The sequence below is a fragment of the Tursiops truncatus genome, chromosome 2 (genome assembly GCF_011762595.2).
Source record: "Tursiops truncatus isolate mTurTru1 chromosome 2, mTurTru1.mat.Y, whole genome shotgun sequence".
Classification (NCBI taxonomy): domain Eukaryota; kingdom Metazoa; phylum Chordata; class Mammalia; order Artiodactyla; family Delphinidae; genus Tursiops; species Tursiops truncatus.
The window spans coordinates 144,359,602-144,386,764 of NC_047035.1; the positions used below are offsets into that span (position 1 = coordinate 144,359,602).

The 27,163-nt window shown below is 52.6% G+C and overlaps 1 protein-coding gene across 1 annotated transcript in view; it reads left to right on the forward strand.

Annotated features, from left to right (window-relative positions):
- RASGRF1 (Ras protein specific guanine nucleotide releasing factor 1) overlaps positions 1 to 27,163 on the forward strand; it is a 103,769-nt gene that overhangs the window by 20,631 nt on the left and 55,975 nt on the right. Inside the window, exons 3-8 of the mRNA XM_033852649.2 lie at positions 5,579 to 5,726; positions 12,254 to 12,346; positions 14,900 to 15,153; positions 22,556 to 22,635; positions 25,143 to 25,336; positions 25,826 to 25,935. Coding sequence (XP_033708540.1) covers positions 5,579 to 5,726; positions 12,254 to 12,346; positions 14,900 to 15,153; positions 22,556 to 22,635; positions 25,143 to 25,336; positions 25,826 to 25,935 — 879 coding nt within the window. The remainder of the gene's footprint in view (positions 1 to 5,578; positions 5,727 to 12,253; positions 12,347 to 14,899; positions 15,154 to 22,555; positions 22,636 to 25,142; positions 25,337 to 25,825; positions 25,936 to 27,163) is intronic.

The window sequence follows — 27,163 nt, forward strand, 5'->3', positions numbered from 1 at the left end:
ATGGGAATTTCCTTTATCTCGATTAGGGTGTATGCATTTATCTACATGGATCAAACTGTTTATTTAAGGTCTGTGCTTTCCATTATATGGGCATTAATCCTCAAATTTTTAAAATAAATTCTATCTATTAGAGTGTTTTAGTTCTCTACTGCTACAGAACAAATTATCACAAACTTAGCAGCTTAAGGGACTCCCCTGGAGGTCCAGGGGTTAAGACTCCATGCTCCCACTGCAGGGGGCGTGGGTTCAGTCCCTGGTCAGGGAACTAAAATCCCACACGCCATTGTGGTGCGGCCGAAAAAAAAACCCCACAAACTTAGCAGCTTAAAACCACACCCATTGCTCAGTTTTGTAGGTCGGAAGTCTGGGCTCGGCTGTGGTCTCTGCACAGAGACCCATGGGCTGAAATCAAGGAGTCAGTCAAGCGGGACTCTTACCTCGAGGTTCTGGAGAAATCTCTGCTTCCAAGCTCACGCCTGTCGTTGGCAAAAGTCAGTTCCTTGTAGGACTGGTGTCCCTGTTTCCCTGCTAGCCGTCAGCTAGGGATGGCTCTCAGCTCCACGAGGTCCTGCCTTCCTTTCCCTGTGGTCCCCGCCATCCTTAAGCCAACAACGGCTCACCAAACCCTTCTCCAGCCCCAAATCTCTGACCTCCCCTTCTGTAACCAGCCAGAGAAAACTCTCCATTTTCAAAGGCTCATGTGATTGGGTCAGGCCCACCTAGAGAATCTCCCTGTGTTAAGGTCAGCTATGCTGCATAGTATAGCCTAGTAAGAGGAATAAAACGCATCATAGTCATCATCCCAGAGATTATGCAGGGCTTCGAAACCAGGGCAGGAAACTTGGGGCTATCTTAGAATTCTGTCTGCCACAGAGAGGGGACAATGATTCTTTAAGCAACTCACTAAACTGGAAATTGGTTCCAAGTAGCCCATAAAATCCTAATCATATGGGGTTTTTTGGGTTTTTTTTTTTTTTTTTTTTTGCGGTACGTGGGCCTCTCACTGTTGTGGCCTCTCCCGCTGCGGAGCACAGGCTCCAGACGGGCAGGCTCAGTAGTTGTGGCTCACGGGCCCAGCCGCTCCGCGGCATGTGGGATCTTCCCGGACCGGGGCACGAACCCGTGTCCCCTGCATCGGCAGGCGGACTCTCAACCACTGCGCCACCAGGGAAGCCCGACACCACCTACCTTTGAACAAAAACCTCTCGGAACTCACCATCCTTTAGGAAGCCAGGGGGACGTGCCAGTTGGACATGGTTTGTCTTCCCTGGTCAAGCCCAGGGGTCTGAGTCAACCCACTGGCCTCAGAGGAATGTCCTCCTTTGGGCCTATAGGGCTGGGACGGGGGTCACAGTGATGGTCACCAGTAAGGGAAACAGAGTCCCCTTCCCTAGAAGAGTTGTCACCAGCCAGTCTGGCTCAGGTGCAGCTTGTCAGGCACCTCCTGGGCCAACAGAAGCCACAGGCTCTTCCCTAGGCAGCCGGCTGTGTGACCAAAGGACAGACGATAGGCTCTGAGCGTTATTTAACCTCAGATCGTGTGCACCATGAGAGTACGTGCACGTGTGTGTGTCAAGGGAGAGACCGGCTCTCTTCCACAGCAATATTGAGTAGTAGGTAGGCTTGCATGTACCTAATTTAGTTTTTATTTCCATATACATAGTAGATACATGGTATATACAAAAATAAGCACTGTAGTGTATGAATAGGTATAGAGACACAATGTACTCTCCCACCATATGCATAATAGTCTAGTATTCTGGGATGCCCCTGTGGTATGCGTATGTACAGCAATGTATAAAATGTAACACCGAGTGTGGCTTGTGGCCTGCATCTCAGCGAGGAGAACTAGATGCAAACCAGACAGCCACGTGGGAGTCCTCTTCAGGGACTGGAGCCTGATTCCGACTCCACCTTTGACGCTCCTTGACTGTTATTTGGGGGCAACTCACTTCCCCTCTCTGGGCCTCAGTTTCTTCATTTATAAAATGAGGCAGTTGGCCTTTCGTGATTCCCGAGTATCCTTGCAGCCCTGCGAATCTGTGCATCTATAAAGACAGTGTTGCACAGAGATGTGGATGGACCTAGAGACTGTCATACAGAGTGAAGTAAGTCAGACAGAGAAAAACAAATATCTTATATGAACGCATATATGTGGAATCTAGAAAAATGGTACAGATGAACCTATTTGCAGGCAGAAATAGAGACACAGACGTAGAGAACGAATGTATGGATACCAAGGGGAGAAGGGGGGTAGGAAGAACCGGGAGATTGGGATTGACGCATATACACTATTGATACTACGTATAAAATAGATAACTAACGAGGACCTGCTGTAGAGCACAGGGAACTCTACTCAATTCTCTGTGGTGACCTACATGGGAAGGAACTCTAAAAAAAGTGGGGATCTATGTATACGTATAGCTGATTCACTTTGCTGTTGAGCAAGAAACTAACACAACATTGTAAAGCAACTGTACTCAATAAAAATTTAAAAAAGAGACAGTGCTGCACAAAGAGGTGTATTGATGAGAGGGGGGAGGGGAAGGAGAAGAAGGAAGAACAGGGGGAGCCGGAGTGGGGAGGGAGGGAGGCAGGCAGAGAGGGCCGGTGAAGGGAAGAAAGGGAGGTGCAAACAGACCTAATTGTCCTGCAGATGAGACTCTGGCTCCCCATTTTGAAGCACCAGGGCGAGTGCCATCGCTGAAAACAAGCTACTGAAGGCTCTGCATTTTCATACCCCCTGGAGCGAGGAGAGATGAGGTGGTGTGAAAATGGATTCCTTCATGCTCTCGGTTGAAGTTCCTTTGCAAGTAAAGACAATTAAGCCTCTTGGGAAGTTGGGAAAACATTAAAACCTGATCATTCTGGTTTAAATTCATTATAATAAGAGATGCACAAAAATCCTCATTTTAACCAAGTAGTACTGCAGACCGAAGAATTCTCTCCCTGCCCGGCCGCACCCTCCCACCTTCGGGGCACAGCTGGGCAGCCTCCTTCTCTGACACCATCAGGGGACCACTGCCTACCACTTTGCTACACAGCCCCTTTCATAGAGCAAAGCTGTTTCCCACCCTCTGCCTCCTGACCTCTTCACCTCAAACCTGGGGGTTTGTAGGGAAGCTATCCTTGTCCCATTTTGCCATGAGGGTCACAGGGACTTAAAGAACTTGTGTAACACAGCTTCTGAGTCTGTGACGAGAGCCAGTGTCCCTAAACTGGCACCCCCCTGACTAGCCACATCCAGGGTACCTGGAAGGTCATGTCAGTAGATTCCAGACTGAAAAGTGTCCCCTCCATGTAAGCGGGAGATGGTTGGTGACCCCAGAGAGGGACCCAGTTCCTGTGGGTGCTGGGGCCGAATGCCAGCCCGCAGAGGGCTGAGGGGTGAATGGGGAAGAGGGAACATGGGGATGATGGGTGCGGTTGCTCTTCCAGCAAGCCTCACCTTGAAGGTGGAAGAGAGGGGCAGGAGTTCAGGGGAGGGTGGAGGAGGGCGAGGGCGCATCCTCATCCTAAGTGGGGAGTGACTTGAGGCTTCGCATATGCTGAGGAGAAAAAGCCAGTGGAGCTGTTAGGCAGAATCTGATGCACAGAAATCCTGAGGAGGGGTCGGGGGCTAGGGATGTGGCGGGGAGGGAGACGGTGGTTACCACGGCACTGGCATACCGCACAGAGCTTCGTGTGTGTCCACAGATTTCATCCTCACGGCAACTCTGCAGGGTGTGGACTGCCATCATCCCCATTGTATGGAGGAGCAAACTGAGGCACAGAGAGGCTGAGTGACCTCTCCGAGGTCCCTCAGCTGGTGGGTGTGGGAGCTGGGGCTGAGCCGGGCAGATTAGGTCCGAGCAGGGATGCTGCCCTTGAGACAGGATGAGGGTGGGCGTGCCGTGGGGCTGGCGGGAAGTGACGGAACAGCACTGCACATCATGCAGGCTGTGATGTCAGAGCAGGACCGCCTGCAGAGGACTGGGGGTGGGGGTGGGGGGTGGTGAGGAATGAGGTTGAAGGGGGCCGAAGCTCTGGGGTGGGTGGGGAGCTGGCAGGGACACCAGAAATGTTTCAAAGCCCCGCTGAGGTTGGAAGGTGGGAAACGGGGGGCTGCCCACTGCCGAGAGGGGGACACAGGAAGGAAGACGAGGGTGAGCGCGAGGAGGAGCCCAGGATGCGGGCAGAGGGGAATCTTATGAGATCCTATCTGGTGGTCCTGGGCTGAAGCAAAAAGGGAGAGGAAAGATGGGGGCCAGGGAGAGGGGGGACTGGAGACCTCGGCCCCCAGACTTCGTTGCAGACACTCCCAGAGACCAATAAACCTGCCCTCCGAATCTGTGCCTTGCAAGTCTCCTGCCCCTGCCCCGGTGGGCACCCCTCCCTGCAATGGTGAGCTTCCCTTCCACAGCCTCTCTGCCCTCTGAGACTGGACCCCATTTATAGAATCGGGTTTCTCCCCAGCTCTGACACCTTCAAATGCAGGTGTTGTGGGTATCAGGGAGAAGCCAGGCCTGTGACCTTGGGCAGCCCTCGGCCCAGCTCATCTTCCAAGTCCCACCTGCCTGCCCTCCCCCTCGTCGTGATGCTCTGCAAATCTGAGACGTGTTCATTTACACAAAGGCTGGGACCACTTCTTCTACCCTCTGATCCTTTGGGGTACTCTCTGATCTGGCCCCACCTAAACACCCAGCCCCATTGCTAATTACCCCCAGCACAGGCCTTCCACCTGAGGCTGCCCTTGGATGGGCATGTGCCCAGAGCACTGGGTTTGGAATCCAAAGACCTAGATTCCGATTCTGGTGGGAGAGAGTGCTCCGCCTCCAGGAAGTCTTCCCTGATTACAGGTCCTTGTTGCTGGCCTGGCCCCTCTTCTGATTCCTACAGCACTAACAGCCTTTGGTGCATGAGTTGGCACCCAGGTGTACTGCACAGGTTCTTCAGATGTCTCCCAGCCAGTGCAATGTCTGTGCCTGACTCGCCTCTGTGTGTCGTCCATTCACTCAGTTGCATCCATGCAATAAATGTTCACTGGGCTAGGCCCTGGGCAGACAGGAGTAAGCAGCACAGGCATAGTCCCTGCCATCAGAGAAGGCAGGGTCTCCTGAGGAAACAAAAGTAACCGGACACCCCCAATCAGTCTGGCCAGCGCTATGGTAATAGCACCCCGGGAGTACTGCAGGAACACCCTACACATTATGGCGGGAGGGGGGAGGGAAGACTTCTGGGAAATGACATTTCAACTAGGACCTACTCTGGGAAAGAGGATGGAGCTAGCCCAGGGAGAGGGGGGAGGAGGCATGTTTCAGACAGAAGATCTGTCTGCGCAAAGGCCCCGAGGGTGAGGGCGGTTGGGCAAGGTGAGAACAAGACCAGGTGGAGGAACCAGATGTCAGAGTGTGAGCCGGGAGCTGGGGAAGGGGCCAGAGCCATCGGTAGCAGCACAGCAGCCAGGCTAAGGCCTCGGGCACTGTGTCTGGCAGTCAGGACCTTCTCCTAAGTGCAGTCTGTGGGGAGCCCCACTTCTGGTTGGATCTCCAGGGGGCCAGGAGGCCGTGGCTTACCTGCCGTGTTCCTCTGTCCACAGCTACCGGACCCTGGCCACGGAGCACGAGGCATTGATGCAGAAGTACTTGCACCTGCTGCAGATCGTGGAGACCGAGAAGACGGTGGCCAAGCAGCTGCGGCAGCAGATCGAGGATGGGGAGATTGAGATTGAACGGCTGAAGGCAGAGGTGACCGACCACCTGGGGAGCGGAGGAGGCTGGCGGGGGGCCCGGGCCTCAGACCTCAAACCCGGGCTCCCGCAGGGTCAGGGAGGCACGTGATGGGCAAGAGGGACCCACTCCAGCCACGGCTGTGCCAGCTTCCAAACTTAAAGTCAGTGATGCTGGCAGAGTGGGAAGGTCCTGGGGTCAGATCTGGGGTCGAAGCCCACCTCTGCTACTTACCAACTGCAACCTGGAGCAAGTCCTCCAGCCTCTCTGCACCTCCATCCTTAAAACAGGCTGTTTCTCCCTAGCTGACAGGTTGTGAGGATCAAGTGAGATCATTTATGGGCGAGTTCCTGGTTACTCTGCTGACAGCCACACGGGCGGAGGGGGTGAGGGCAGGGCCAGAGGGTGGCTGGTAGGTCCTTAGACTGTGGCTCGGGCTCAGCTCCAAGGCGGTCCCTTCCCTCTGCCTCTCACAACTGTCCGGAGGCTGAGCCGTTGCTAGGTTAAGCCTTCTAGAACTTCACCACTCAACGTGTGGTCCATGCAACAGCAGCCCATGAGAAATGCAGAACCTAGGGCCCCACCCAGATCTCCCAAATCAGAACCTGCACTTTAACCACATCCCGGGAGATTCTCATTTATGGGTTGGCCAAAGAGTTCGTACAGGTTTTTCCGTAACATCGGCGGAAAATCCCGAACAAACTCTTCGGCCAACCCAATACATTAAAGCTTGGGAAGCGCTGGCTTTCAGCCCTTAGACACCCCTTCCCAGCTGTGCACGCCGCCACGCAGTGATCTGATCGCCTCTCACCCCCTCACTTCACCAGCGCGCTCAGAACCATCTGGCTCCCTCACACAAGGTCTGCGACTCTGAGCCGAGGAGGGGCATATGAAAACACAGATCCCTGCAATCGGAGTTAGCTGCATAATTTGCAGGGCCCGATGCAAGGTGAAAATGCAAGGCTCCGGCCAGCGTGGGGGAAGTCAGTCTCCCCTTCCCACTCGCCACGGCCTCCGCCCATCGTGGGCAGGCCACCGACGACTTCAACCGCCAACTCCCCTAACCTCTGCACCACGATGCACTCAGTATCTAGATTCAGGTGGGCAAGGGACCCTTGCCAAGTCATCCACTTAATGCACCAGGCAGTATCAGCCCGGGCAGGACAGTTGTCTCCTCGCCCTGCCCTGTGACACCACAGGTATGCACAAGACCCACCTTCGCTGTACCTACACCAGGCCCTGCAGAGGGTGGAGGCGGACAGTGAGATGTGTCTGCTGGGCTGACTTGACCCGTTGTCACCCAGACAGAGGGTTGCAGAGGCCTGGGTCCCAGGATGCCGGGGTATAAGGAATAGGCAGGGAGACAGGAACACGCATGAGCTGAGGCTCCAAGCCCCTGGGGTGTGCCCCATGGTCCCATCAGACTCACTCACAAAACGCAAATTCAAAAAGAAGATTCTTAAGAATTTCAAGACAGCAACAGCTGTCTATCACCTTTGCAAGAACCAATTGTTACGTTTTCAAGAATTTTGCAAGCTAGTTATTCAACCTTTGGTAGCTTCAAATGGGCTAAGGTAGGAATGCCCACACCATGGAAACTGGCAGGTGCTACCAGTCAGAGGTTTTCTTTCAGAGAGCTGGTCATGAAGCATTTACCGATATCCCATTGTCTACATCTTTTTTCCTAATGTGCAGGACCTGGTGCAAAATAAAACTGCAGGGCCCTTAAGAATCTCAAAGCAGCAGCAGCAGAGCTTTAAAGCAAGCGTTGGTCCCTTCTAAGCCTGGAGCCCTGCACGGGTCACACATCCAGGAATCCAGCCCTGTTTCTACTCCCAACCCTGTAGCCCCCACCCCTAGCACTGGAAGTGACAGGAGATCACATCCAAACAAAAGCCTGCAGAAAGCTTTACCAGGCGTATCTATCCACCTCTGTCTTAGTCTCTTTTCTCCCATCTAAACAGCCCTGTTAGGCTTCATCTTTCATAACCCAAAGACCCTACGGACCATCTAAAACAAAGGGAATGTCTACCTCTGAGAAGAATCGCCCCCCCCCCCCAGAATGCTCAGTTTGGCCCATTTCATTGTTTTGTTGGTTGGTTGGTTGGGGGTTTTTTGGCCGCTTTATGCGGCTTGCAGGGTCTTAGTTCCCCGGCCAGGGACGGAACCAGCGACCCCTGCAGTGGAAACGCGGAGTCCTAACCGCTGGACCGCCAGGGAATTCCCCCATTTCATTGTTTTAATAGCTGTTTTCCTCCCATTTATGATGGGAAGTAAATTTGGAGAGTGAAGACAGGCCCTAAAGGGCAAAATAGGAGTTTAGAGGTAGTCGTAATATTTTATTGGCTTGGAAGCACTCAGGATCCTGGGCGGCTGACACTGGAAGAAATGGAAAAGATCTTTAGTTCAGGGTTTAAATAAAAATTTAGGGCTTCCCTGGTGGCGCAGGGGTTAAGAATCCGCCTGCCGATGCAGGGGACACGGGTTCGAGCCCTGGTCTGGGAAAATCCCACATGTCGTGGAGCAGCTAAGTCTGTGTGCCACAACTACTGAACCTGCGCTCTAGAGCCTGTGCTCCGCAATGAGAGAAGCCACCGCGATGAGAAGCCTGCGCACTGCAACGAAGAGTAGCCCCCGCTAGCCACAACTAGAGAAAGCCCACGTGCAGCAACAAAGACCCAACACAGCCAAAAAGAAATTAATTAAATAAATAAATAAAGAACTAAAAAGAACTAAAAACATTGAAAAAAAAATTTAGCCATGGGATCGGTTCTGCAAACAAACTTCAACATGGTACCCCACTTCATAAACTAGGTCAGTGAGGGGACTACTCTGGGAGAAGTAAGAAAGGACGGCCGTGACCCCTCCCATGCAGCCCCTCCCCAGGCCCCCTCTCCAGGGCCCACCCTGCATGCCTTGAGTCCCGCTTCCCATCTCCCCCTTGTCATCCTCGCCCCTGCCTCCCTGGCACACAACACCCTGTCATACCTGTGCCTTTGTTCACACACCCCCTCTCAAATTCCCTCCATCCTGTAGCCCACCTGTTGGGCTCTTTGTCCTTCAAAACTCCTTCCAGGTAGCCCTTGCCGCTTTCATGGTGAGACCTTCCCATTGCAGTAGGTACATACCTCGCTTCTGGCCTCTCCTTGTCCGATTATAAATTGCCTCTCTGGGGGTCTGACCCCCTTCTCAGGCTGAAAGGTCCTCCCGGGAAGGGATCTGACTCATCCACCTTACCCAGTGGCGAGCTGTGTCTCACCAGTACCCAACTCAAAGACTGCATCAGGATCCGCTGACACTGTTGGCACAAAGGCAGACAGAGATGGGCACCCACTGGGCTTGGAGGAGACCAGAAGAGATCAAGAAGGAGGGAGAAAGAACTGAGCTGCATGGCAAGAGCTACAGAGACCTGCAGGAAAAGCAAGAGCTACAGAGATCGTTAGTAAAACCTTGGAGGCTAATAAAAAGGAAGGAACCTGGATTAATTCCACTATCAATGACTGCACTGCCGAAATGCATTCTGGATGAAAGACACTGTCTCCAGAGGGGGGAGCAGGATGGGGCAGAAGCCCATGCGCTATGCCTCAAAGGGGTGTGGCAAGCAGGGTTTTCCTCTGATGGGTCAAGGGGGCCAGACCATGGGTGGCCAGTGGGCGGGGGCCAGCGGAGACACCAGGCTTTGAGCCAGCTCAGACAGCTGGAGCTGGACTCTAGCTGGCAAGTTGGGTGTGAGCCAAAGTCCCCACTCTGTATGGCCTTCATTGACTGGGGTCAGCTGAGCAGACCCTGAACATCCAGCAAGCAAACCAGGGTCCAAGGCGAATCCATCTCCAGAAGAGACCTGCCAGGGTAAGAGAAAGGCTGCCTCCGTGAGCTCACCTGACACTGGCTCCTGGCAGAGATGGGCTGTAGCCCAAGACTTCTGCAGGGTCCCCAGGCTCACAGCCCTCTAGAGCTTTGCCCACCAAGCCTGATCCTTAAACAAAGACTCCAAGGCTGCTGGCACTGCCTGTGCACGTAGCATAGTACCTGACCTAATTGCATCTATTTTTTGCCCTGGTCCCTGCTGAGTAGATGTCCTGGAATGCCTCTCTCTGAGACAAGCGCCAGTTTTAAATACAGACCACACACACACACACACACACACACACACACACACACACTGCCATCCAAAAGAAAAAAAAGGTTTCCGTGTGCAAATCTCAAAACTGGCAAAGAAAGCAGACTGGCAAGGAGGTGACAACATCAGACCAAAGGTGGGCATTGACTGGGCATCCTTGCGTCTCTGAGCTCTCCAGTAGCCTGCCTCTGTGTGTGTGTGTGTGTGTGTGTGTGTGTGTGTGTGTGTGCGCGCGCGCGCGCACGCGCACGTTCCTTAGGCCTTTAGAATACAGATCAAAGAATCAGCCTTTATTTTAATGTGCAGATGTTCCCAGAGAATGGAGAGAAAAGGTGGGGGGGAGAGAAAAAAGAAAAGCCCATGTCGGTGCTGAATATTTCTCAGATATTTTCAGCCGCTCTCCAAGCACAGGCCAGGGTAATTTTAGCAACCCGCAAGTGGAGAGCGGGTAACTCTTCCATCTTGCTTTCAAAGTGCTCAATTCGCTCAATTGTGAGAGCCCATTCATTCTGCACTTCAGCAAGTGGCCTTGAGGGGACAAAGCCACGTGCTCTGAAGAGGATCGAGGGGCTCTGGCTTTGTGGCAGTGTTTGTGGATTCCCCTGAGCTGCTATCTTTAGACGTGTGGGGCTCGATGACTGCAGTGTTTTCCTGTGGTTGAGGTTTGTGTTGCTGCTGCTTTTCTGATCCTTTCGAAAAAAAATGTTTTTAATGAAACCTCTTTTATTATTTTTTATTTATTTATTTTTTTGCCGAGCTATGCGGCACGTGGGATCTTAGTTCCCTGACCAGGGAGGGAACTCGTGCCCCCTGAAATGGAAACGTGGAGTCCCAACCACTAGACTCCCAGCCAGGGAGGTCCCTGCTCTGATCCTTCTTTAACTTACTTACTTATGTAGCCAACAAATATATGTTGAGTGTCAGCCGAATGGTAAGCGCCGGCAGCCCAGGAATGAATGAAACAGGGTGGTCCTTCGCCCACAGAGCTCACAGCCGCGATGGAATACATAGGCATTGCCTGCATTTTCCCGGGAAAGTCCGCAGGCCGTGGGAGCCTTGTGGAGGACCCCCAGCAGAGACTTGTGGACTCGGGGGTGGCAGGAAGGAACCCACCCAGGGGCTACACCACAGGCCCGTCCACCTGAGCGGTGCCAGAGGCTCCAGCCACAGTATGGCTAAAGGCACCCCTTCTCCTGGTCACCACCCCGTTGGTCTTGTTCTTGCAGCTGGGCCGACCTCTCTGATCCCGAGATCTGGCAAATGGAGATTCTTAGATCAGCTCAAACGTTCGTTTCCGGGGCTGTTGCATTTTTCTAGGCCAGCAGTTTCCCGGTTGTGCTCCAAAGAGGGCTCCAAGTCAGAGAAGTGCTTCCGGGTTGTCCCAGGACGGGACAGCCAAGCCAGCAGCGCTTTCATCTGAAGTCCTGCTGGGGCTCCAGGACGGTTTTGTTTGAAAAAAATAGTGGGACTACCCAAGTGCCCACCGATGGATGAATGGACGGCAACATGGGGTCTGTACATACGACGGATGTTACTCAGCCTTAAAAAAGAAGGAAAGTCTGACACATGCTGTGACATGGGTGAACCTTGAGGATGTTCTGCTGGTGAAATAAGCCAGCCACAGAAAGACAAATACTGTCTGATTCCACTTAGGCGAGGTCCCTAGAGGAGTCAAATTCATAGAGACAGAAAGTAGAAGGGCGGGTGCCAGGGGCTGAGGGAGGAGGGATGGGGAGTCAGTGTGTTTTGTTTTGTTTAGGCTGCACCGTGTGGCATGCGGGATCTTAGTTCCCTGACCAGGGATCAGACCCACACCCCCTGCAGTGGAAACGCAGAGCCTTAACCGCCGGACCGCCAGAGAAGTCATTAAACTCATTATTAAACTCATTAAACTCATTATGGTTTAATGAGTACAGAGCTCGGGGAGTTGAGAAAGTTCTGGAGGCGGATGGTGGTGACGGTTGCACAACAGTGTGAATGTACTTGACGCCACTGAACTGTGCACTTAAAATTGGTTAAAATGGTAAATTTTATGTTATATATATTTTACCACAGTAAAAAATTCGAAAGTAAAGGGACTGATGGTTTAGGGAATAAGGAAGAGAATCACAGATTTGGACCAAAGCTCCCAGATTACAGATGGGTTGCCTGCAGCCCAGAGAGTGCCTCGCCCAGGGTCACTCGGAGTCAGAGCCCAGCTGCCCTGGACCCAGGTGGACAGGGTCCCGGTCCGGTGCTCACTCACCGACTTCTGGCTCGAAACCTCCCACAGAGCAAAGGACATGAGCTGCAGTACCACTGGTCCTTGGGGAGCACGTGGCAGGGCGCTCACTCACCACACCACGCCTGGTGGCAGCCGGAGGGGTGGGGCTTCCACCAGCTGGTGCCGCGCGGCCCCCGCAGCTGACCTGTGTTTCCATTGCAGATCGCATCCCTGCTCAAGGACAATGAGCGCATCCAGTCCACCCAGACTGTCACACCCAACGACGAAGACAGTGACATCAAGAAAATCAAGAAGGTCTGTACCATCTCTCGGGGCTGGCAAATCTGCCCTGGCCCTCTTTAGAGAGCCCCCTGGCACAGCCCAGGGTCTGCAGTGTCCACCTACTGTCCCACTGCTCCCGGGCGTGCCACTCCCACCTCCGCTCCAAAGGCAGAATCAACAGCCCCTCACCCCAGACCAGCACCTCGTCGAGCCATGTTTTCTGGTTGTCTCTGTGAGGTAGGGTGGTTCAGCCCATTTGACAGATAGGAGCACTAAGGCTCAAGAGATGAAAGAGTAGATAGAGCCAGGGCAGGAACCCAGGCTGTGAGACTCACAGCCGAGAGCTTTCCGCACAACCCTGGGCAGCCTCAATGAGACCCCAGGCCACACGTCCACTGTCACAGCCCTGCATGCCCGCCTTCCCCCCAGCTACTGTCCTGCAAACACCTCCTCCTTTCATCCCCGGCAGGCGTCAACATGGGAGCCGGCCTCTGTGACACCCCTTAGCTGGCCCCACTGGTTTTACACTATTAGAGGCTAGGAGGAACATCTCAGAAGGTATGAGAAAGCTGCCCGGTGGCAGAGAGAATGACCAGCACCATAGGCCACCCCATGGAGGGGCATGTGGAGAGGAAGAGTATGGTCTGTGTTTGCAGCTTGCCAGACTTGAAGCAGGGGAGCCTGACTCACTGTAAGAAAAACACACGAAACCAGAAAATCCTCCTTGTTGAGAGCGTAAAAGGACACCAGCGCCATCCAGACCAGAAAACTGCTAACTGGCATCCCACAGGCCAAGTTCAGCCTACCAGCATGTTTGGGGTTCTTAGCCCACACGGTGTTTCTTTTTTCCCTTTTTAATTTGTTGCCAGTGCTTTAAAAGCTAAACATTTCACATAAAAATATGTATTTCTGGTTTCTCAAAAATAGGAAGAGCTAACATTCATTACGCACTTTCCATGTGCCAGACACTATTCTAGGAGATTTATGCAGATTAATCTGTTCCTAACTAAAAGCCCTCTGAGGTTTTATTATTATCTGCGTTTCACATGTGGGGTTGCTGAGGCACAGAAAGGCAAAGTGACTTCCCCAGGTCACACAGCTAAGTATTTGCAGAGTGACATTTAAACCTTGGCCACCAAGCTCCAGAGCCCACATCCTTGGTCACTGGGACACACGATCTCTTGGAAAAGCAGAAGGTCTCACAGCCCGGGCCCACCTCCTGCACGTGGTGACTGCTGGCCCTAGGCCAGGTGCTCTCCCATTAGTGCCCACCCAGCCGGCTTCAGGATCTATAGGACCTGCCAGGCCCCCATGGACATTGGGATTTGCCACCAGTGCCACCTGGGGTCTGAGCCAAGCCCCGCCCAGGCAGGGATGCACTGGCCTTCCTTCTCTGCCATGGCCCCACTGGGCTTCCCGGCCCGTTTTGCAAAGCCATTCTGGTTGGAACATTTTTTTAAGTACCACCTGAAATGCACCTCCCTCCTTTTGTTTTCACCCTCCTGGGGCCTCAGAGCAAGGCCCTCCTTTATCCAGAAAAGCTTTCTCCTTCAAGGAGATCTGTCGTGCTGAGGCCAGGCCTCTCCTCCCCAGGGCAGACATCCTTGGCCAAAGGTCTGCACCCGGATCGTTGCATCTGCTGTGCATGGCCAGTGCCCTTTGCAGCTGATAATATTTTGATGAGTGCCTTGGCAGGTGGCCCCTGGATCTCCAGGTGCCCCCACCCCAGCACCGCCCAGCACCCTTGCTCCTGGGGCCCTGGGGCCCTCCCTGTGCAGCCCCTGAGCTTGCACACAGCTCAGCAGCAGGGATGGTGGGGAGCTGCATGGTGCCTTGGTTGGAAGCGTGCATATCTTAAAACAGTTCTCTGTGTCTGTGAATTGAGGCCCTTCCCAAGTTCTTGCCAGAACGAGGCCAGGCCAAGCAGCCCGACTCCAAGTTGGGCAAGTCAAGTGTCTGTGTTCATTTCCCCACGGAGGTAGAGGAGAGGCTCCAGGCGGGCGCCGATGAGGCCCAAGCATGAGATTAACTAATTTGCCGCACTGAATTTGATAATCGCCCTCTATCCAGACGAGCTTTCATTGAAACTTCGGGGCTTTCAGGCCAGTCATTAGGCAAGAAGAGGTGTGAGCCATGCCCAGCACAGCCTGGCAACCCTCTATGCTCAAGCCCCCTCCCGTGATGGGGACTCAGGGCCACACTTTTCCTCCTTCGGAGGATGTTGCCAAAGCAACCTGGGGGATGTGGTTTAAATGCAGAGGGCCGGGGCAGGGCCTGGGGGTTTGCATTTCGAACAAGTTCTGGGGAGATGCTGATGCTCCCGTGCAGGGACCTCACTTTGAGTCCAGCCGTCATCTCATTAGCCCCGTGGCACAGATGGGAAACGGGCTTAGAGGAACCAGAGGGCTTGCCCGGCACCACACAGGCAGAAGCACCAGGCCTGATCTTTTGCCTCAGCTCTTTTCCCTACGTGCCCGGCGTGGGGGACAGCAGGGCCTTGGCCCCTGCCCTCGGGGCGCTCACAGCCTGGAAGGACCAGAGCAGCTGAGGCTAACGGGAGACCCTCCCGCTGGTCTCGGCGCCCAGGTGCAGAGCTTCCTGCGGGGCTGGCTGTGCCGGCGCAAGTGGAAGACCATCATCCAGGACTACATCCGGTCGCCGCATGCCGACAGCATGCGGAAGAGGAACCAGGTGGTGTTCAGCATGCTGGAGGCCGAGGCCGAGTACGTGCAGCAGCTGCACATCCTTGTCAACAACTTCCTGCGCCCCCTGCGGATGGCCGCCAGCTCCAAGAAGCCTCCCATCACGCACGACGATGTCAGCAGCATCTTCCTGAACAGGTGAGCACCCTGAAGCTCAGCGCCCCCTCCCGGAGCCCTTGGCTGGGGCGGGAAGAGGCAGCCTAGCCGGCACTGAACTTGGACACGAGCCCTTGACTAGTCCCCGCCAAATGCATAGGAGGAAACTGAGACCCAGAGAGGAAGGAAGCTGCCCGAGGTCCCATGACGAGAAGCCAGTGCCCAGCTACTGCAGGCGGGAATACAGACAGAGGCCCACGTAGTATATGTCTAAACTAGTGGTTCAACTGGGGCAATGCTGGGAGACATGTTTTTTTTTTAATTTATTTTTTGCTTCAGAAGGATCAAGGAGGATCCATGGCTGGCAATCCCTGGGAGGCAAATTTTTTTTTGAATTTTATTTTGTTTACTTTTTTATACAGCAGGTTTTTATTAGTTATCCATTTTATACATATTAGTGTATATACGGGAGACATTTTTGATTGTCACAACTTGGCGGGGCTGCAGGGGAGGGTTTGCAACTGGCATCTGGTGGGTAGAAGTCAGGGAAGCTGCTGAACATCCTACCGTGCGCAGAGCAGTCTCCCACAGCAGAGAATTCTTCCACCAAAAATAATCATGCCAAGGTTGAGAAACCCTGGTTTAAATGTTTACAAGTTATAAATCAAGCTACAGAAAACCACATGGGTTCCATTCTTCTACCTTCATATCACCGTCGTAACGATCTAGAAGCCAGGGCTAAATTTTTAGAATCCTGAGTCCCCTTAGCGTGGGGCTGTGTATCACACTACCCACATATCTTACGAAAGCAAGGCTGAGCTGATGGCTGCCCTTCTGCTGTCAACCTCTTTTTAAAAGTCTTAGGAAATGGTTTAAATGAGCTTTTTGGTAGGCATGAAAATTGGGTAAACTAGGTAAAAGCAACAAATATGAAAACCTATCAACAGAGTGCTATCTACAAATGATTCTCGATCAGGAATTAAAGGAAATCACTGTGTGCTCCAGGTTGTTCATTCAGCTGCATTTCTTTTAAAGTATCCATCATTCCAGTCATTTCACTAATTGCAGCTGGCCCTCATCCACGCCCTCTGCAGAGGTGTTTGGGACCCAGGGTCACCTCCCCTGTGCCCTGCTCTTCCCCTTTACCTGCCAGTGTGCTGTGACGGGTTTAGGGACCTGTGGGACACCCGGAAGGAGATGGGATAGAGGCAGTGGACGTGGGTCTGATTCTGAGAGGTTGAGCCGGAGATGCTGAAAGTCACTGGGAGAAGGACAAGGACAGGGACATTGGGATGCTGACACCATGGATGTGGATGAGGTGTCGGAGTATGGGGACATGGTGGGGGTGAGGAGCAGGGGGAGGGGAGTGGCTTTCAGCCTCATTAGACCTTCTAGAAACTGAATCACTGGGCCTTACAATGTTGCTTTTTTTTTTTTTTTTTTGCGGTACGCGGGCCTCTCACTGTTGTGGCCTCTCCCGTTGCGGAGCACAGGCTCCAGACGCGCAGGCTCAGCGGCCATGGCCCACGGGCCCAGCCGCTCCGCGGCATGTGGGATCTTCCCGGACCGGGGCACGAACCCGTGTCCCCTGCATCGGCAGGCGGACTCTCAACCACTGCGCCAGCAGGGAAGCCCAAGGTTGCTTTTTAATATACATTTCAAACACAGTTTTTAGAGAGTAAATAAATGCTTTGATTTCTTTATTAAAACAAAGAAAATAGGTATTATTGTTTTGTGAAGTCAGGTAAGATTTTCTCCAGAAACTACAGTTGGGTCTTTTAAACTCAATGACCTGGAATTTGGCTGAAAAGTGTGAAGAACTTGTTTCTTCCTGAATAAACTCCGGACAGCTCAGCTGGAGTCACAGCTTCTCGAGCGTGAACGCTGGGCCTCACCCCGAGCTTCTCAGTCTGTAGGTCTGGAGTAGAGCATAGGGATTGCATTTCCAGCAAGTCTGTAGGGGCAGCTGCTGCTGCAGGTCCCAGAGCACACGGAAATGAGAGGTTTGAGGTAACCGCAGGGGACTGCCTGTATTGGAGGCTCGGCCACGGACCTGCCTGAGAAATACTTCAGGAAGCATTGTAATAGTTCTAGGTTGTTGGTGCTTTCCTTGCATTTTAGGCCACAGTTGCAAACTTTTGGTGACCGTGTATCATAAGCACTAAGAGATAAAGGTGCCCTTTTGTATTTATTTAATCTTTGCATAATTTTGTTACACTGCATTCAATGGAATTCTTTTCGCCTGTAATCTTTGGTTAAGAGTATTCAGACCAACTCACAGAATGTGTTCAAAAGTTGTTTGAAGAAAATCACAACGTGATTTTATATTTTTGTCTGTTAGTCACTGCATGGATCAGATCAGATGCCTTTAACAGAATAAACAGGAGGGAAGAAAGTTCCCTCTTTTGCTGGTGTCCTTCTAAGCCCCTGCAAGGCCTGTTTCTCCTGTTCCACAATGTGCCCAAGGTTGACTGTTTCCCATCTTAGCAGTCTCATTGATCCTGGTCAAAATAGCCCCAGCCTGATCAATCTTTAAGGCCTCCAGAATATGGACTCTAGCGGTCCTCGGAAACACTGACCAGGGAATGGGACCTGCCTCTTGTAGGTGTTGGAGAATCAGATGAGAGCTCACGTAAAGCATCTAGTACAGAGCCCAGCATAGCCCAAGTGCTCATAAGAGCTAGACATTAGTACAACAAGAAAGCTTCACTATGATGCACCCTGTGAGAAACTGAATTCAAATCTAATGTGGAGGGAGCACTTCTCAACTCATTCTGTGAGGCCAGCATGACTCTAATACCGAAATCAGAAAAAGACATTATGGGGAAAGAACACTGCCGACCCCTATTGCTCGTGATCATAGATGCAAAATATTATAAAATCGAATCCAGAAATATATGAAAAGGATAATACATCATGACCAAGTGGAATTTATCCCAGGAATGCAAGGTTGGTTCAACATTGAAAATTAATCAAATATGTTTTACTGTATTTTCTTACAATATTAAGTAAGAAGAACCAATGATCCTATCAATGGATGCCAATCTGAGGTGACTGGCTTCTCTCCACCCCCGGCCCCTGTTCTCAATCGGGAGCAGGTCAGAATTCTTTCCTTCCCCCGGGGCCCAGGGTGGGGCAGGAGGAGCTGGAAAATTACTGCCTTCTAATCATTCAGCCCTCACTATATGATCCACTGGGTACATAAGAGCGTAAGCTTCACTGTCTTAACCTCTGTGCTTTTTGTGAGCACAAAGAACGGCTGAAATTTTTTTTTCATTAACTGTGTAGCAACCCTGCACAGCACTTTGCGTGACTGAATGTTTTGGACTACACTCACCACGTTAAGATGGTGTTTTGTGGGGCCTGCTTGGTGCCAGGCTCTCTGTAAGCACTTGGCCTACGTAATTTCCAATCCTCAGAGACGCCCCATGAGGCTGGTACCAGAGATCAGAGAGGTGACGGGGTGTGCTCATGGTTCGGGTGGGCTGTGATTTTAAGCCAGTTCTGTTTTATGTGAAGGCCTGTGCTTCCCCCCTGCTGCCCTGTTAAATAATGGGCTGGAATCTTCACCGACCCCCATCCTCCTTACCCCCATGCCTGCTCATCACAGCCCAGGTCTCAGCACGTACTCCTGCCCACGCCTGCGCTGTCGAGAACTTTCGATTGTACGTGAGCCCAGCCTTCCCTCTTACCGTGTAGGTGCTGTGGAGGCCGGATCCGGGACATGAACCGTCCAGGTCTCCCTGCCTCGGACCACAGCACAGAGTCTGTATGTGTCACAGGTCAAGGGCGGAGGCTGCCAGCCCACTCACTAGAAGGCATTTCTGCACATAGCTTTCCCTTGGATTTGCATTTAGGCTGAAATGTACAGCCACATTAGACACCTGATGCCAATTTGGTGACTTCATTTGCTGGAGTTCTTTAAAAGAAGTCCTTGAGAAGAGAGAGGCCTCTCTCCAGGTTGGCAGATTCACGGAGGACGCTGCCGAGCTGGGGAGGGGGTTAATTGTGTGCTTCCTGAATGCTGCGGGGGGAATCTTTGAAGGAAACGTGTGCACCAGGTTATGTTTAACTGAAACAATGAGCATATACTCTTGGGCTATTTCCCTTTAATAAAAACCATGCCCAGCAACGTGTGCTGGGAACCACAGGCACTGCCCCGTGATGAGCGGCATCCCGCCTGGGGGACAGATGGTTCCTATCTTGATGCCCGCTCTGACTGATTGGCAGAGGTTGCCTGGAGTCCTGGGTGGAGAAGAATGATGAGGCTCAGTGGGGGCGTGTGCTGCCATCGATTCGTCTTGTCTGCATGGCCCGGGGAGTGAGGAGGGACAGGCACAGGGTGAGGCTGGAGTGAAGAGGCCTGGTTCTGCCCTCCACGGGCCAAGCCCTGTGTACCTAGGACCAGCCTTGGGCAAGTCACACTCCTTTCTGGGCTCAAGAAGGGAACCAGGCAAAATGAGCACTTCCCGAAGCAGACAAGTCACTTCCTCTCCCTAGAATTCTTCCCACCCTACTGTCGTTCCTATTTTCCTTATGACAGCTGTCTCCGACTCTTTTTTCCATGTCTTTCCTTGGATGTCCCTGACCACCCCCATGCCCCTTGTCACCATTGGCTTATGTTCCCTTGTTGTGTGCTTCCAGGGCCCCCATGCTGCCCCTTTTGTAGCATTCATGGCACTTAAATAATGATTTCTTCTGTGCATAGATTCCCTGCTGGACTATAAGTGTGCGGGGCCATAGAATATAGTTGCCCCGGCTGTGCACTGCACAACTCAGGGACAACGTTCACATAGACTAGGGATCAGCAAACTTCTTCTGTCAAGGGTCAGATAGTAAATATTTTAGGCCTTGTGGGCCAGAGGGTCTCTGTCCAAACTAGGTGGTCTTAGGCAATCCTAAATGAATGGGTGTTGCTGTGTTCCAATAAACCTTGACTTATGGACACTAAAGTGTGAATTTCATCTAATTTTTACTTATCATAAAATATTCTTTGGATTTTTTTTCAACCGTTTAAAATTATACAAAGTCCTTCTAAGCTTACAGGCTGTACAGAAACAGAAAGTGGGCCAGTATTCTATATGGCAAGATTCCATGTCGTAAAGACGTCATTTCAGCCGAATCATGCTATACACTCAATATAATTCCAATCGAAGTGCAGCCTAGCAGAGTGATTTTAATGTTCAACTGAAGGAGTAAAATGCATGTAAATAGATAATAATGTGCTGAAAAAAACAATGAAAGAAACATTTCCTACATTGATTAAAATGTATTATAGGCCCATAAATATATGAAAAGTAACGAAAACAGCGTGAGACTATTGCCAGAACAGGCCAGTAGTCCATCAAAATAAAATACAAAGTCCAGAAACAGACTTAGGCATGTATGAGAATTTAGTAACAAAAAAGGCAGCTTAGCAAAGCAGTGAGAGCAGCTGCAGTATCTGATAAATAAAATGGGGCAATTGGCTACAAACTGAAAGAAAGATTAACGTTTATATCCCTGACTCACATCCTACACCAAAGTAAACTCTAGGTAAGTACTTATGTGTAAAAATGAAAGAGTAAAATAAAATATAGGTGAGTGTGCATGCAGTCTAAGAGTGGGAAAAGACATGATGCCTGAAGCAAAAACACAGAAAGAAAAGCTCACAGGGCAAAATGGAAAACCTTCCAAAAACACCAAACACAAATCGTTGGGCAAATAGCTGAGCAAAAAAATATCTGCAATGTATGTGTTAAGATTATACGCTTAATATGGAGAGTTATTTTAAATTAATAAAAGTGAAACTAGTAAATGGACATGACTTGGCAGTTCCCCAAAGAAGCAATTCAAATGGTCAATACAAAGGAGAAATGTTCAACCAACCCACTCACAATGATTTTGTAAAGCAAATCGAATCAAAATGAGATTATTTTTTTCTTATCAGATAGGTAACAGTGGTAGTTTCTGCGTAGTAGGAGGACAAGTGAAATCCTCACAGTTTATAGTACTTTAAAAACGGAGGTTTCATCTATTATATTTTTATAGTCCCAGCTTATGATGTTCCTAACGTGCTACCCTACAAGTCCATGCCGTGAATCCCGCACAGTGCAACCTGCAGCCGTCTGTGGGAGCTGCCCGGGAACGGGGCCCTGAGTCTTGCTGTGGCGGTGCTCGGGGGCATCCAGAGCCTCTCAGCTCCCCAGGAACCCCTGAAAGTCCTCCTACCTCCACCCTGCCCCGCATCAGGACCCACGTTCTCCCTTCTGTGCACTTTCACGCACCCCTGGACGGGTGTCTTTTGAATTTTTCTAAGGGTCTTCCCATGTGGACGACTAAAGTGCTTCACATTGGTACAGTACATGTTTATCTATTCAGTAACTAGTTCAGGGGCCACAGACAGGAAGAAACCAGCCCTGTCAAGGGTGAATCTGTCACAGACTTGTTACCTAAAACTGCAAATGACTTCAGCCATCAGGCGGGGCCCCTAGTCCAGAAATCACGGTGTCACCACACCTGGGGGGGCCTGTTCTTTTGGGACTTTAGGGAGATGACAGTTAATTCACGGTAATGAGAGGAGCCACTCTCAGGAATGAGAACTCGGGAGTGTTTCTGCTACTTAGATACTTGTTAAAGGCCCTACCGGTTCCAGCCCTTCTGCACATCCTGCGGGTGTGATGGAGTTATAAGCTCTGCTCTTCAGCTGTAGGTGCCATGTTCTGTTCTCTCTCCGCACCACCACCTCTCACCTCCCTCACCCCTTTCTCTCTTGCAGCCCTCCCTTCTTTTCTTTTTCACACCCTTTTTCTCCCCACCCACCCTGTTTTCTCTGCAGAGTGGGGTGCTCAGGGCATTTCAAACTCCTCTGGGGTCAGGAAGCCCCGTGCCTCCCAGGCCCCCTGTGAACGTGAGATTCCAGGCCCCCATTGGCTTCCTGTGCCTCACAGCTCAGGGGCGTCTCTGCGCCCACCCAGCGCCTTCCACTCCCTGCCCTTGTCCTGAGAGTGTGAGACCCCAGGATGGGGGTTTGCCTTCAGGACACAAACTCCTGGGAGAGGGGACAGCACCCAATGACAGAGCCAGTGGGGACTTGAGGGGGCCAGGGAAGCCAGCAGCCGGAGTGCCCCCTCCTCGGCCGGCTTCACGGGCATTTGACTGCATGCTTAGAAAAACCGTGCTTAATTTGAGGCTCTGCTGTCACCATCCTGAAATTCCTCATCATTGGTTAACCAGGGGCCGGCGTGTTTGTTTTGCGTTAGGCCCCGTAGACTGTAGGGTCCATCCCACTGATGGGGTTTCTCGTGGGGTCTCACCTGAGAAGGTTTGCTGCTATAGTCCCACAGGCAGTGACAGCCCCTGCCCTCTCCCCTGGGGCCCCTCAGCTCTACTGAACTTTGGGGGAGGGGACACCTGGAAGGAGAGGAACTCCTGGCCGGAGCTTACCCTGTGCTTTCTCTTCCAGCGAGACCATCATGTTTTTGCACCAGATCTTTTACCAAGGCCTGAAGGCCCGCATCTCCAGCTGGCCCACTCTGGTCCTCGGTGAGTAGCAGCCCTGGCAGAGGTCTCCTGCCCCTCCGCCCCCATCCCCACCTGAGAAGTCCCTGTGCAGGGGCCACACCTCCTGGCTGCTGGTACTTTTGTCCTTCCCGAATGTAACAGAGCGGCCCCTTAAAAACTCACAGAATCCCTCAGAGGGAGCAGAAGAGGAAAGAGAAGTTGGCAAAAGCTACATTTCTAGGAGGAAGTGATATATTTTTAGTTTCTTATCTGCTTTTCCCTTTTAAAAATAATATATAGGTACCCATCTGAGAAAATCTGAGAATCCAGAAAAGTAGGAAACATTTAAAAATATCAACGTTTCTGCTTCCCAAAGATAACTACTGTAAACACTCCGGTGTGTTTCCTTCCAATTTTTTTTCCTATGCATAGATCTTGGGGTTGTTTTTTTTTTTTCCATTTTACATAATTGCAAACATACTGAATATAGAATTTGAATCTTGCTGTGGGTTTTTCTTTTTTTTTACTTAACATAATTGCATAAGTGTTTTCTCAAGCTGAAAGTATGCTTTTTGATGGCTGTATAATGTTCCAGTGCCCCGTGAGTCTGCCACCATCTGTGTAGCCATCTCCCTTCGTCGACTCTTAAAGTTGTTCTACCTTTTTGCTACTAAAAATAATCATCCCTGCGTGTGAAGTTGTCTCCATGTTAGAGAGCATTCCCCTGAGACAGGTGCCCAGAAGTAGAATTACTGAAACAATGGGGATGGACTCCCCGCCGTGTACACGTCGTCACCTTGCTCTCCAAGCCCTCACTCCTGGGAGTGATGTACAGGAGTGCGTCCCACATCCCGCCCCTCCCACACTGGGTACCATCTTCCTTTCACTTAATTCAATAGGAAAAGGTGAGTGTTGGTGTCACTTCCACTCTGGGGTCGAGGGAACAGGCTCAGGGAGGTGAAAGGACAGCTGAGGCTGAAAAGGCTCCTCTGCCCACGGGCCAGGAGACTTCCAGGGGCAGTGGCACCATTTTGTTTTTCTCCAAGGTCAAAATAAGAAGCAGGCCTAGAAAGACACAGGCTGCACTTTCTGTAGTCATACAGCTAAAGAGGTTGTCCACTGGGTAGTTGGATGCCCTACATGAGAGCTCCCACTTAGAGTTTGCTCCAAGGAAAGCTTGTCTTTCTTTTTTTAAAATTTTATTTTATTGAAGTATGGTTGATTTACTATGTTGTGTTAATTTCTGCTGTATAGCAAAGTGATTCAGTTATACATATATATACATTCTTTTTTTAATATTCTTTTCCATTACGGTTTATCATAGGATACTGAATATAGTTCTCTGTGCTATACAGTAGGACCTTGTTGTTTATCCGTTCTATATACAAAAGCTTACATCTGCTGACCCCAACCTCCCCTTCATCCCTCCCCCACCTCCCCTCCCCCTTGGCAACCAGAATTCTGTTCTCTATGTCTGTGAGTCTGTTTCTGTTTCTTAGATAAGTTCCTTTGTGTCGTGTTTTAGATTCCACATATAAGTGATATCATATGGTATTTGTCTCCTCTTTCTGACTTACTTCACTTTGTATGATCATTTCTAGTTGCATTGTCTTTCTTTTTAATGGGGTTACTAAGCAGAGGTTTTAGAGGGTCCATCCCATCCCTTCAAGTGTTGAAAGGCAGGTTTGGGCTTTGGGGAGCTAGAAGGACAGGATGTTAGATACCCAGGAGGTTGAGACAGACGGAGGGTTGAGCAGGGGGTCCACCTCACTGAGCCAGGGGCTGCAGAGCTGGGGAGGTCTGGAAAGACAGGGACAGAGGGACAAAGGGGACAACAGGTGAAGGGACAGAGACTCAGGAAAGCATATCATGGGGTGGAAAGCGCTGGAATGGGGGAGTTGGAAAGCCTGGTTCCAGGCCAGCTCCTGACTCTGACAGGTCACAGTCACAGGTGGGACACTCTGGGAGGGGGGCCCCTGGGGACCCCTCAGCATAACAGCCTGGCAGAGCCAGGGCACTGGGGGGAGCGGACTACAAAGCATTTGCAACAGGGGTCTCAGCCACCCCCAGGGAAGCTCGGGAACTGAGGTGGCCCTTCAGGGACGTCCCCCATCGAGGCAGGGGCCGGCCTTCACCCCCCGATCTGGACCTGTCATTGGGCTCCAGCTTGTGCAAGGCAGCTTCCTTCAGCTGAGAGCAGTTCCCAGCAAGGGCGAACCCAGCTGAGAGCCACCCGCACTGGTGGCAGCTGGGGAGCAAGTGCCTGGGTCCACCAGGGGTTCCGGGGGACACACCGCAGCACCCTCTATACCTCCTCTCTCTGACCTCCGGTACACAGGTGTCAGACTAGACAGAAAAACCTCAAAAACCTGTGAATCTGCTGTGGTCTCAATGCCTGGGGCCACCCTGTCTGGCCTAGGAGAGGGCAGTGGTGCCAGAGTCATCTCCGACGACTCCGGTGGGGCTTTGAGCCGCGCCCCGACCTCCCCGGGTGGGGCTGGGGGAGCCGAGGGCGCCCCCGCTGCCCGCTGAGTCCCGCCTCCTTCCAGCCGACCTGTTCGACATCCTGCTGCCCATGCTCAACATCTACCAGGAGTTCGTCCGCAACCACCAGTACAGCCTGCAGATCCTGGCGCACTGCAAGCAGAACCGCGACTTCGACAAGCTGCTGAAGCACTACGAGGCCAAGCCCGACTGCGAGGAGAGGACGCTGGAGACCTTCCTCACCTACCCCATGTTCCAGGTGTGCCCGCCCCGCCTGCCAGGGCGCATGCGCGGGAGGGCTGCGGCCGACTGGGGGCCGGGGCGCGGAGTGCCGAGGGCCACGGCCGTGCAAACCCCCGGTGGCCTGGAGAACGAACGGGGTTAGGACTCTCCGCCGACCCTGGCTGGGGGAGGCCGTGCAGGAAGTGAGGGGCAGCTCCTGGTCCTGAGTCCATCTCCAGGTCCTGCCTTCTGCGGGGCAGAACCTCAAGCTCTGGGCTCTCGTCCCAGACAAGACCCTGGAAGAGCCTCCAAGTTGAGAGAGTCTGGGATCAGAAGTGCAGTGGGTGTCCTTCCTCAGCCCCGCTCATGGGGGTCCTCGGAGCTGAGAGCCCCCTTCTCTGCCCACCCTGCCCCCCCATCTGTCTACCCTGCTCTCTCCGTCTCTCTCTTGCTTCATCGCTGTCTCTCTCTCCCTGCCTCTGTCTCTCTGGCCCTCTGGCCCTGTCCCTGCCTCTCCCCACTGCAGATCCCCAGGTACATCCTGACGCTGCACGAGCTCCTGGCCCACACCCCTCACGAGCACGTGGAGCGCAACAGCCTGGACTACGCCAAGTCCAAACTGGAGGAGCTGTCCAGGTGAGCCCCGCGGGGGTCCCAGCCGGTGGGCAGGCCCAGGCTGAGGGTGCCCCCACCCGGGGTTTGCCGAGCCCCAGATGGGAAAAGCTCGTGCTCCGGTTAGGATTCCGAGGTGGGGGCACCCACAGCTTGTCCCACCTGGAAGCCGGGTCCCCAGGAGCAGTCTGAGGGGTGTACAGCTCCAGCCCAGGTGGGCACCCAGTGAGATAGGATGCGGTGTACGCTGTCCCTCGTACAGATGGGGTCCAAGGAAGGGCCCTGGGCACTTAGTGGGCCCATCTCCCAGGTCAGGGATCTGCCCAGGACTCGCAGGCACTCTCTGCCCATTTCCTCGGTTCTCCAGTGTCCGTGTGTCAAAACCGGTGGCTTTAGGAGCCCCAGGGGTCCTGGGTGTCGGGCTTTCATGTGCCCCAGGCTCTGTTCAGCAGCAGGCAGTGTCCGTCGGGGGACAGGCCATGGTTGGGCCACCGTCAGAGGCCGCAGCCCCCCCTAGTCAAGGCCCTCCCCTGTCCTCCCTCACTCCCCGAAGCCCAAGGAATTCCTCGCTGCACGGGCAGGAGCTAAAGGACTGGAGGGAGGCACTGCCACAGCCCAGGCAACAGGGGACACGGCCACACCAGGGGGTGGCCGTGGAGGTGAGGACTCTGGAGTTTTCTGAAGGTGGAACCTCCAAGAGTTTCTGATGGATGAGAGGTGAGGAGAGAGAGAGAAAATGAGAGTCGAGGGTGATTCCAGAGTTTTCTGCCGAGCAGCCAGAAGGATGCATTGCCGTTGTGCAAGATGGAGAAGGCGCCAGAGGGGCAGGTTTGGAGGCGGGCGTCTTCCTCGCCGCGTTGGAGTTTTACTTGGGGGTGTGTTGGACCTGAGATGGCCAACAGCGGTGGAAATGACAAAAAGGGAGTCGGTGTTTGAGTCTGGAGTTCAGGGAGCCAAGATATACCAGATCGTCAGCTCGGAGATGGTATTTAGAGTCACAAGGCTGGTGAGATCACCAAGGGAGTGAGTTTAGGTGGGAATGAGGTATGAACCAAGGGCTGAGCCTGGGGCCTCCACCGGTGCAGGCCAAGAGGTAAGGAGGGGCCTTGTGGTCAGAGAGAGGAGGCCAGGAGCTGCAAAGGAGGATGGGTCTGCAGGGTGTGGGGTTCAGCCCTCAGCCCTGCCCGGGGCCCTGCCCGCCATTCAGAGCCCTAAAAGGCTGCCCAGGTCCAACGAGTGGCAGCCGGTGAGG